The sequence below is a fragment of the Bactrocera dorsalis genome, chromosome 4, assembly GCF_023373825.1.
Source record: "Bactrocera dorsalis isolate Fly_Bdor chromosome 4, ASM2337382v1, whole genome shotgun sequence".
Taxonomy (NCBI): domain Eukaryota; kingdom Metazoa; phylum Arthropoda; class Insecta; order Diptera; family Tephritidae; genus Bactrocera; species Bactrocera dorsalis.
The window spans coordinates 47,762,852-47,774,924 of NC_064306.1; the positions used below are offsets into that span (position 1 = coordinate 47,762,852).

The 12,073-nt window shown below is 33.6% G+C and overlaps 1 protein-coding gene across 10 annotated transcripts; it reads left to right on the forward strand.

Moving 5' to 3' along the window:
* The first annotated feature begins 1,857 nt into the window (after positions 1-1,857).
* Positions 1,858-11,564, forward strand: LOC105233104 (targeting protein for Xklp2). Of its 10 annotated transcripts, none has more exons than XM_019992778.3 (5): positions 1,858-2,107; positions 2,210-2,278; positions 2,344-3,101; positions 3,161-3,370; positions 10,999-11,564. In XM_019992778.3, exons 1-5 carry the CDS (start codon positions 2,005-2,007, stop codon positions 11,089-11,091), a joined length of 1,233 nt encoding a protein of 410 aa, XP_019848337.2. In that variant the 5' UTR covers positions 1,858-2,004; the 3' UTR covers positions 11,092-11,564. The 10 variants fall into 10 exon arrangements, 3 of the variants coding, with proteins under 3 accessions (XP_019848337.2, XP_011213363.2, XP_019848339.2); XM_011215061.4 differs by having other exon boundaries at positions 1,859-2,107; positions 3,161-3,361; XM_019992780.3 differs by having other exon boundaries at positions 1,970-2,107; positions 2,164-2,278.
* The last annotated feature ends 509 nt before the right edge of the window (positions 11,565-12,073 follow it).

The following is a 12,073-nucleotide window of genomic DNA, read 5'->3' on the forward strand; positions in this document are numbered from 1 at the left end:
GAAGGATGTATGCACATAAATACACAGGAAATATACGAGTACATAAGTACACCATATAGTAGTGGGAATGGGAATGATGCTCGCTTCATTTTTGCTGCTCTTGCGCTTATCAGCTGCTTGCGGAGATTTGTGGTTTTTGTACATTTACCCCTTGGCCCTGACCACAATACAATGTGGCTGCTACATTTTCCGTTTTTAGAGCCATTTAACATTTTTGCTTTGCTCATTTTGCTTTATACTCGCTGCTATGAAGATGAGAAATAACAGCTTAACTTCAATGTGCAAGATTTTGAGGAGTGTATTTGAAGGGTTTTATTTTGCTACTGAATACAGTTATTTTCGTAAGCTCCCGCAACTTGTTACACAGAGTATAAGAGATTATTTGTAAGACAATAGCTTTATGTACATATGTATGTACTTATATCGCAATAATCAGGCTAACGAGTCGGATTCTACGGATATCTATCAGTCTGTCTGTCAGACTTTTTGTACCTGGACTAAAAATTTAGAGCTCTTGATAAAAAGATGTAAGTCTATCCCTTGGCACTGTGAAGATTGGAGAAAATATAAAGTGCTATAAAAGAATTACAAATTAAGCTATAACTGGAACATAACATCATATTAAGAAAAGTCTAAAATTTGTTAACCACGCCCACCGCGCCTACATCGCTTCGCTCTATGTGCTCTTTAAAAGGCCCAAGAAGATCCGACGTTTTCGAGCCAAATTTTGTTCAGCGATTGAGGCCCATTTCTGGCTCAATGGGTACGTAAAGAAGCAACATTGCCAGATTTGGGACGATGAGCCACCTGAAGAGATTCAAGAGCTGGTATTTTATCCAGGTATTTTATCCAGAAAAAAAATGCAGTGATTCCCCCGGTCCATAATTCTTCAATAATGATGCCGGATGAGAACGTAACCGTCAATGGCGACCGTGTTCGCGCCATGATAAGCCTGAAATTAAAGCTCGTGATCTCAACATTCTTTGCAGTGGCACATAGCATCAATCAATGGATTTATTGGGAGAGCACTTCGGTTATCAGATAGCTTCACGTTATGGGCCGGTTGATAGGCCACCAAGATCATGGAATATTACACCGTTAGACTTTTACCTGTGGAGATATTTAAAGTCTAAAGTATACGCGGACAATACCGTTTCAATTCAGGCCTTGAAGCAAAAGATCACAAGTGTCATTCGCTAGATAACAATCAAACAGCTCGAACGAGTCATCGAAAATTAGACTCAATGGATGTTCCATCTGAGAGTAGCCGCGGCCAACATTTGAAAGAGATAATATTCGAAATATAAATGCCAAATATGATTTTCAAATGATAATAACATTTCCCTTTAAGATATAGACGTCTCTGAGTTATTTCTTCATATTACTATATAATTAATTTAAAAAATTCTCTGAAATAATATTCACTGGCACATTTTATATTTTAAGAGATTTTTAAACCAGAAGTATTAATCAATAATAATACAATTCAATTAATGAGGAATAATGGGAATTTATGCAATTTAAATAATAATATTCTAAATATAATATAATTAACGATATAAAAGAAATGAGTGCAAGTGATATTTTTGCCGGATGCTGGTTACCTGCCGGATTTTGCATACTGTGCTAACCGAAAGAAATGAGTTTTGGTTACCTGGGGGTAACCTGTAAGTTTCAACTTCAGAGCATAAATTTTTTCTTTGCTCATTATACACCCGGTAATTTGTATTTGTAAAAGAATTGAACAAAATCATATTGATCTATTACTATTTGTGTGACAGCTGAATGTTCATCAAGCTTTCTCGTTTTAACATACGTAAATGCCAATACTTTTGCAATTATTGTCACGCTTCTCCTAATTCAACGAATGTACGTATATTGAAACTGTAAATTTAAAACGTCTCGCGCTAAATGCTTCTATTTCGAATCAACATTTGTTTTTATCTATAAATTTGGTGAATCGGTTTATTTAAATATTCTTTAATTGATTTTTCGTCGTATTTCATGGAGTATTTGAGTGAAAACATGCAGGCAATGACAAATAACTTCAATTGGGACGATATTGAAGTAGGAAATCACGCATTAAACCATTCTCAAAAATTCTTCGGTGAGTATTCAATTACTATCGTATAAATTTTAATTGTTTTATGTCAAAAAGAACAGCTATTTTTTAATTGTTTTCACTCTCTTGACAATACTGTAATGTCAGCAATAAAACATATAAAACACGAACGTCTGGACGAATCGGAAGAAGGAATGGATTTACTAAAAGAAATAGGTAATTTCTTTAAATAAAATAAACTTTGTAGATGTATTAATTTAGAAAAATTTATCAATTTTTAGACGCAATCACATTAGATGATACATTTACTTCCAATGCGGACAAAGAAAATGTAAATAATACAAATTCATCTATATTCGACACAAAATCTCCATTAAAAGAAATACAACAAGCAATTCTAAATGACGGAAATGAACTTGATGCGCAGAACACTGTTGGTAAAATGGGTCAGGAACAAAAAGATGTCAAAAGTATTGTCCAAAGTGGATCGCCCAACAATTGTTTAAAAGAAATGAAATCGCAACCCGCAAATACTTTGATTCTTTCTGAGTCTTTAATTGCAAGGAATAAGGCACGAATAAACCCAAGTGCAAATAAAAAGGCACTTGCGGAATCCAATACAAGCGATAATGAACAAACGATAACAAAAACTATAAAGCTCTCAGAATCGTTAATTGTACGAAATAAAGCACGCATTAACCCTGGTGTGAAAAAAGAGAAGGTTACTAATCCCTCGACAGCAGCAGCAGCTAGCACTGTGTCCACGGGCACAATTGCAAAAGCTATCACATCATCTGCACCCACTGCTCCTCACGCCTACCATTGCAACGAACTTTATAAACGCAGAAAAGAGGAGCAATTACAAAGGTATTTAGATGAAGAGCGTAAAAAGAGAGAATTTCATAGTAGACCAGTACCCAACTTCAACGCATGCCACAAATCTCTGCAACAGCGAAAAGTACTCCATGCGGTGACAGTGCCAGTAACACCCCAGGTTTTAAAAAAATCTCGTGAAACTGAAGAGAAAAGAAAACAAAAGGTAACCAATCATTTAAACAAAGAAGTGTGTAAATCATTTAAATAATCATAACACTTCAGTTGGAAGACATAAAGCAAATTCATCCACCGAAATTCGAACCCCGGCCTCCAACGATATTGCATGAGGAACCCTTTGTACCAAAAAAGACGCAAACCGTATTGGTTCCATGCCCATTTAATCTTCATTCCGAACGTCGTCTACAAGAGCGAAAGCAATACGATGCAAACGTTCAGCGAGCTATGGAGCAGAAACAAAAACAGGTAGAAATTGTAAGCAAAACAAACGATACAATCAGAATAAGTGGTACTGTGTGCTTTAAGAATGAATGTGTGAACAGAATGCAATCTAACTATGTGTCGTTTGTGTTGTATTCATTAACCATTACTTTTACATGATCTAAAAATATTTAGTGTTTTGATAACATTTCAATTCGAATGATGTAGTGTGCAAGAATGACCGACAAACTGTGATGAAAAATGTCATGAACGAATCGAATTTTAAAATTTAATACTAAATTTAAATGAATCGTGTCCATCCGTTTCTTTATGACGTCTGCAAGCAATGAATTTTCTGTCAAAGTTCAGAAAAATAGAACGAAATTGTTGATATTTCTGTTTGAATCATTTTTCAACGTGTGGCAACATCGATTTGTTGTCAAAACGTCTTGCCTTTTGCAACTGAGTTCAATTGTCATTTATCAGTGGATGAAATTGCATTTGTATTTTATTCCACTTTCGTTTGTGCTGCTCGCGATTTTTCTTTTTTCTTTGTGTTGTGATTTTTAAGTTATCGTATTGTTATCATTGTGGGTACAATTATTTATTAACTAATAATTACGTAAAAGTTACGAAAAATTATTTATTTAGTGTCCATATTTGCTTAAATTATGTATGTGTGACTAATCATTGAGATAGCCGTGAACAGAGCGTAATCGCCATTTCGAAACCAATTAAAAACAATAACAACAACTGCAAAACGAGAAATTACGATAAAAGCCAATAGTATTTTCTTACACGGTCGGTAATATCAGGAAAAGTGTAGCCAATAAGTTTCGCTAGTCTTTATTAATTTCATTGATAAATTTAGTTTAGAGGATAAAGATTAAGCTCAGTTTTAATTAAAAAATAAATACATTTTTTTTTGTCTATTAAGTAAAACTAATCACTTTACATACGGACTTTTGAATAACTTTATTATAGTTTTATTTCGAAATCTGGTAGGACTGTTGCGAAAATAGGCAAAGCAGAATGACAACAAATTCCAATTTCCAACTGTAAAATGCATAAGTGATGATTAGGAAGCAAAGAAGTGACTGAAATAATTTGACTTTTGTTCCTATTTGAGCATATTTAATTTTGTATCAGGTACGGTGACTATTGTGAAAACGACAAGTATTTTAAAGCTTTGTACGCGATATTACTACCATAAAAATATTTTATTTTCGTAATTTTTACGTAATTAACATTACTAGAAACAATTTATTATGCCTAAAAGTAAAATTAGCACACATTTTGCTAAAGTAAATATTTGTCATAAGTTAAGAGACTGTTGAAGCTGTTTCGGTGATAGCGGATCTGTATTTCAATTCCAACAAGTGCATCGCCTACATAACTACCCGTCTGCAAAATATACAATATTGTTGATCTGCCTTTGTAATCTCTACTAGCCACACCTCAACTTTCAAAAAGTATAATTTTAAATTGAACAACATGGTGGATCGTCTAGTAAATTCTGAAGCTAATTCAAGGCGAATTGCTATGGTCGAAAGCTGCTTTGGCAGCTCTGGTGTACCTTTAGCAATTCCAGGACGCGTGCTTGTTGGCGAAGGTGTCTTAACTAAGATGTGTCGCAAGCGGCCAAAGTCTCGACAGTTTTTCCTTTTCAACGATATATTGGTATATGGTAATATTGTAATTGGAAAAAAAAAATATAATAAACAGCACATTATGCCATTGGAAGAGGTATCATTGGAATCTCTCGAGGATAATGGACAATATCGTAATGGTTGGTTGATACGTACCACAACAAAATCGTTTGTTGTTTACGCCGCTACAAGTACTGAAAAACAAGAATGGATGGCACATATCAACAAGTGTGTGGAAGATTTACTACGAAAGAGCGGAAAAAAACCTGTGGAAAATCATGCTGCTGTTTGGGTACCAGACGCCGAAGCCACCCACTGTATGAATTGCAAGAAGACACAATTTACGATGATAGTTCGACGTCATCATTGTCGCAACTGCGGAGCAGTTGTATGCGGACCGTGCTCATCTAAGAAATTTTTACTGCCTCAACAAAGCTCCAAACCTGTACGTGTTTGTACCGCTTGTTATGAACGTCTTTCTAAAGCGGTTAAAGCGGAATCGTCCAAAACGAACCTTACAAATGCTGGTGCAAATTTAACAACACCATCTTCCGCGAATATTGATGGCAATGGTAATGGCACAGGAAAATTGGTTGACAGTTCGGGTGATGATGATTCGGAGGAAGAAGGCACTGCAGCAGCCAACGAATTGCACGATGAACCACGTTTCTACGGTGATACAACATTGTCGGCTGATGAATCTACGTCATCTGCGGCGCTTAATTCGAGTCACACACCTAGTGTTAATAACTGATGTGCGCAGTCTACATTTTTAGAGGGCGGGTTATTGGACGCAGGTGGTGACGAACGCGGGAATATATACAGTCGAACTGTTACAAGAAGGAAAGGGTGTGACGATATGCAGCGAAATAAAAATAAACAAAATTATAAAATTAAACAACGACAGCAAGAAGAAAAAAGTGAAGTAAATCAACCAGAACATCAACCAGACGAACGTGGAAAGAAGGTGTGGCATTGCGTCTGGAAAAGAAAAGGATTAACAAAGTTTTTTGATCTTCAAAAGGGTAAGAGATTACATATTTATATTGCTTCCATTTTTAAATTGAGTAAATAGGCATTGAGGTGCACTGTAACTTATTTGTTTCCGACCTTAAATTTAGTATGCATATTTTGTGTTTCTCTCTGTGCATTCGTTTTATTTTTTACTTTTTTTTATTAATTTACATAATTCATTTGCGCATCAGCGTCAACGATATAAATATGTTCGTTGGATTCATCATCCGTTCTGTTGGAGACTTGCACTCACACAGTACCGTTTAATTCGTATAAAAGAATTGTATTAATCTTATCTGTGCAAGTTTATTAGCATTCAAGTCGCTTTATTTGCTTTATTCGCTTTTCACATTAAAATTTATGTAAATGCGACTACATTCAACTTCAATTTGGCGCTTGATTCATAAGTCATTTCCTCCAGTAAATAGTTAAGTAGATATGTATATAGGTTTATAAATCATATCTACACGGTAAATCCATATGTGCAATCTCGTAAAATAAATAAAAGGCGAAAGTTTTCAAACTTTTCCTCTTTTAACACGCTAAAACAAATTTTTAATGTACAGCAGATGTTGATAGGCACACCTAATGTGACCACCTAAAAAGGTGATCTTTAGTTTACAGAAAAACATAAACGTAAAAAAAAAACATTATCTATTAGAGAACATGATTTTTATTGTTCAGTTTGTATAACAACTATATGCTTTAGTGGTGTTACAAACTTTGTGGTAAACTTAATATGTCCTGTTCACAGTATAAATTTTTTCTTCTTGTGGATTTTTAAACTATTCTGTTTTCTCTTTTAAGACTGTGTAGATTAATTTATAGACCATATAACTACAAAATTTCTCATTGCTATAGAATGTTATCAGTGTTGGGTTGAGTAATTTGTAATTTTCTGCACAATTTGCGTCAATGCAGTGACATATACATACATATGATATTTATATATAAGAGTATATATTTACATACGTGCATATATACTTACTCTCTCAGCTTCCTTCTCGTATTCTTATCTGTTAGCTGAGTCGTTTGGCATAATAATTTGTATACATATGATAAGGAATGGGTATTAACTTTCGCCAAACTAGGGAAAACATATTGCTTATAATTTTGCTTCCAACCGATGCTGAAATATTTATTTTGCATCCATTGTGTTAGTTTTTAATGATAAGAAAGCTTTTGCAAAGCGCATAGATGCTCAGATCGGTGATTGACGCCCGACATTTACAAGCTTATGATGACTCACAATTGCCGGCTGTAAAGTTCGAACTATCAATGCTCTCAACTGCATTGCTATTATTACAGTTGTTTGAACGCAAAAAGTACAAAGTTCTAAAAAATACAATGAGTAAGACGTTTAAAGACTGTAGATATGTACCTTAACTCTAGACATATTAACAAAGCCTATAATATTGACTCATCACTTGTATAAAACTTATCGAAATTTTTAATGGAAAGCACCTTTCTTAATGAGTTATATTTTTGTTATCACTAATACAATATTATTGTTTCCTACTTAATATCGACTTGGATGCTAAAGTTTTTGGATATGCAAAATCTAACTATGAATGTGTCCTTTCTTACTTGTAAATGTATAGGAGAGTTTTTGTATTATAAAGGAATCATCGGGACCTTCAGTCACTCTCAGTTTTTGAAATGTCGGACTGAAATTTTGTACACCCACTGTACCCCTCAATAATCATTTGTTGGATCACTTAGCATTGTACCTGCCAAAAAAACTAACCCATCAAAATCTAGTTCTTGTTTGGAACACTTTTTTATTTCACTATATCTGCGATATCTGTTTTTTGGAATACTCCAGTGAAGGGTATTATAGCTTTGATGTATTCGAAGTTAGCGCTTTTTTTTTGTTCACATTTCTCTTATCAACGTAATCCTAATAAATATAATTTATTATCGGACGTGAGTTATTTCAGTAATTACGGAAAATGAGCATTCATTAAACTGTCGAAAGCATTAGATTAGGAATTTTTTTTTTGGAAAATAGTGAATTGGTTTTTAGACGTCTTCTTGTACGAGCTATATAATATTGAATATTATTCTAATCATAAATCTGACACACCAGAATCGTGCCAATGCATTTTCTATTTTTACATTTTTTTTCAGGTCGCTTATGGGAATATAGAATATTAAATACATATATTCATATTATTTTATTTTTAAGTATTCAGGCTAGGCAGCCGTTAGTTGAACTGTTTTCGTTTGCCAGCTTTCTGTAGCCACGGCACATTACGATATGTAAAAAAATTTGTTATTGCTGTGCTTTCATTGCTTCACTCTTCTTTCTCAAATACTTCGTATGCGATTGACGTGATACCTGCCTGACTTGAGTAGTAGCCATAATGACTCTATGCCTGACTGCAAGCATATAAAAATGTTTTCCACCATGCATACATACATATGTACGTTGTAGTGCCAGTATGCTGTCTCTCACCGCTATGCTAGGTTTTTGGTCTGACGGCTGTTTATGTGGGTTTGATTTGTGTGCAGCCACTGTTGGCAAAATCTTATTCATATTACAAATATACGTATGTATGCACACAAATATAAAAGTATTACAGTTCACGTGCCTTGCTTCAAAATCAAAAATAGCATTACAGTTCATTCATATAAGCTGACACGCTATGGTCACTGCTTTGTTTAAGTTTTTCAAAATTTCCTGTAGTTATTCCCTTCCCCACCTATTGTTATATACATTTACATATAGACTCTGCTGTAATTTCACTTTTTTCTGTTTTATCGTCTTCAAGCTTCGTTGATTCTATTTGTTGTTTTCTACTTTTTAGCCTTCTGTTACCTGGCCGAGAGTTGTTTGTCGCAGTCTGTCGTCGCTATTTGTTTTTCACTCGTTCATTTCTTGTGCCACCAATTCGCCTGACTTTCTAAATATGTACAAATGTTTGCATGCATACATCTATACTTTGCTGGGAATAAACAAAAACTCTGCCGTAGGAATTCTGCTCCTCTGCGCTAGCTCTCAATGTCTTGTGTATATGTAAGTGCTGTGCCGTTGCAGTAGAATAAAAAAATAGCTATTTACCCACGATAGGCTGGCTGGCATAGTTCTCCTATTTTGAAATTTAATCATTTCATGCTACATAATCTGTTGGGTTCATTTTTCTTAAGCAAATATTCTAAGCTATTTTCCACCATTTCGTAAAAAGTTTACTGGGAATGTGCACTAGAGGCCACCATTATGTAGAAAATATAAACACCTCTCTCAGTTGCCTTCCCGTAAATAATGTCGCGCGAGTTTCTATCCGTCGTTGTTGTAATTGAGGTGATTAATGCAATAAAGGGGTCTCTTTGCTTGCGGGGGGATGCATTTGCATAGGCCCGTGAATGTAATGCTACTTGTATTTAGTTGTTTTTGTTGCTGTAGCGGCAAAAATCTTATTTAACAATAGTGACGAATGTTTCCAACAAAGTAATAAAACCTTCAATTTATTGCAAAAATACTAAACTTTTTGAACTAGACCTGTTATGTCTGTACAGTCTACTGTATGGTTTTTACAAATTAGCTTTAATTTCGTACCCGAGTGAATTATTTAAATAAGTAGTTGCTATTTTCTCGAATGAGTATATATTTACCTAAATAACTATTATGTTTAGAATCGTTCGGCATTTTTATAACAGATTTAAGCGTTAATTGAAATACCACGTAGCTTTTTATTATACTTTGTGTAATCAGTTAACACAAGTTTTGTGAGTTTTGTTGACAATTCAACTAAACAAATTGTGTGTGTGTGTGTACTGGGCAATTCCCAAGTAATCTCAAACGGATAATTTGATTCCGAGATAGTTAAAATTTGTATATATATTGGGATAAAAAAGCTCCCGGAAATAGTAATCAAATTCCCCGGGTATAAGATATTTCAAAAAAGTGTATTTTTTTAATTGGTAGGACTGTTCCTAATTACTATGCCAAATATTAGCGCGATCTGTCAACCAATTTGTTTACATCAGCTGTTTAAGCCGATACATCTCAGTAGTGCGTTGCGATTATTGCAATGAATAAAAAATCTTGAATAAAGCAAATTTTGTATTCATAACCAAATTTCGTGTGCGGAATCGTTGCGAATATTGGAAAAGGCTTTCGTTAATTCAAAAACAAAAGTTTGAGAGTGGTACAAATCTTTTATAGACCATTCCTCTTCTGAACGATCTCTTCAAGGTATGAAAATAATAAGAAAGTGCAGTATGTGGTGCTTGGAAATTGTCAGCAAGTGTTGGAGAGATGGCAAGAGAGCTCGACATCTGTCGCTAGTCCGTTCGATTGATTTTGCTGGATATTTTGGCTATGAAACGCGTTCTTACTCGATTCGGCCCGATAAAGCTGAATTTTTCTCAAAAAGAGTACAATTTGATCGATTTTTAAGCCAAAAACGCATTGAACCACAACCGTGTTCATCGGATTTGACTCCGTATGAATTTTTCTTGTTCCCCGAACTGAAATTGCCGCTCCGTGGAACCTCTTTTTAATAGATCAAAGAGATAAAACAAAACTCTATGAAGGAGCTGAAGGCCATCCCAAAAAGTGCATATTAAAACTGTTTCGAAGGCCGGAAAAGTCGTTGGTATAAGCGTATTACAGCTGGTGGGGATTACTTTGAAGACGACAACATAAAAATGATTAATAATTAAAATTTTGCGTTTTATTTACAGTTTTCAGGTACTTTCTTGTCACATTTTGTCGCAATGTACATATATGGCATTTTCTCACTATAACCTGAGCAAAGACGTCTTGGAAAATCATTTATATATATTTATTACCATTAAAGTCATAATATTTGAAAAAGATTATTGGCAATTTACAATACAAATACTCTTCATGTCAAGTTGATCGAACTAATAGAATAAGTGTGAAAATGGAATATGGTATTGAATCTTATTTATTGGTGTGGCTGAATAATTTGTTCATTAAAATATTATTTTGACTAGTATTTATTACACTCCTCCTAAAAATGAACTTAATTTCCATTTCTTATATTTCAGGAGGAGGAAGAACGTAAGCGGCGTGAAGAACAACGCATCAAGGAGTTGCGAAAGCTCACAACGTTCAAAGCACGACCAAATCCTTTTAAATAGACTCTTCTAAAACACCAATAATGCATAGTAACAAATATGATTTAAACACGCCACACAATAGTACATAGCAACATAAAATCAATTTAAACAGCAATAAAATGAGAACGATGCATACTTAATTAACACTTTCAACAAAATAATAAGAACTATAAATAATATAAAATAACGGAGAATATGTATGAGAACACCATTTTTATATATGAAAATGAAATAACGTAACGTTTTATTATCATTATTAATTACTACAATTATTATATTAGCCTTTTTTCTTACTTGTAATAATTTTTGGGAATACACATATTATATACACACACATACATATTCATATGCATATTAATAGCGACATACGATAATTAACAAAATGTTATATTATAAATAAGAAATATTTAAATAATTAAACACCTACATTTTACCACAATAATAAAGCAAATGTTAAAATAAGACACACAACCCAACATTTATGAAACATATGATGTACATACATACATGAAAAAGCATAGAAATGCTATAAAAAAAGCAGTTTTCTGTTGTTAAACGTGCAGAAGTGAAGATGCGTGTACAATAGCTACATTTTCAACTAATATGTATGTATATTGTGCCTATGCAGTACCCACATGCCGACAGTAAAAAAGTAGATTTCAATTTTCCACTCAATTTATGCAAATCATCAATTTGAGTGTAAAAAATATCAAATTGTTAAATTTTGATATTAAATTCTTAACTATAAGTAAATTTTATTATTTCAATTTATGTATTTTTCTTTACAATTATCTTTTACTGACGTATTATATACTTATGTAATATCAATGCTGTGTATATTGCAAAAATTTCGTCCGTTTAACTACTAAAAATATCTACCCTTACTTATATATTTAATTTAAAACATTTCTCGGAAAGCAAATAGCAATACTTTTGGTTCGAATTACCCAAAACCATTTTTATTTCTTTATAGACTAGAGAATAAAACTGTATTTAAAATTCA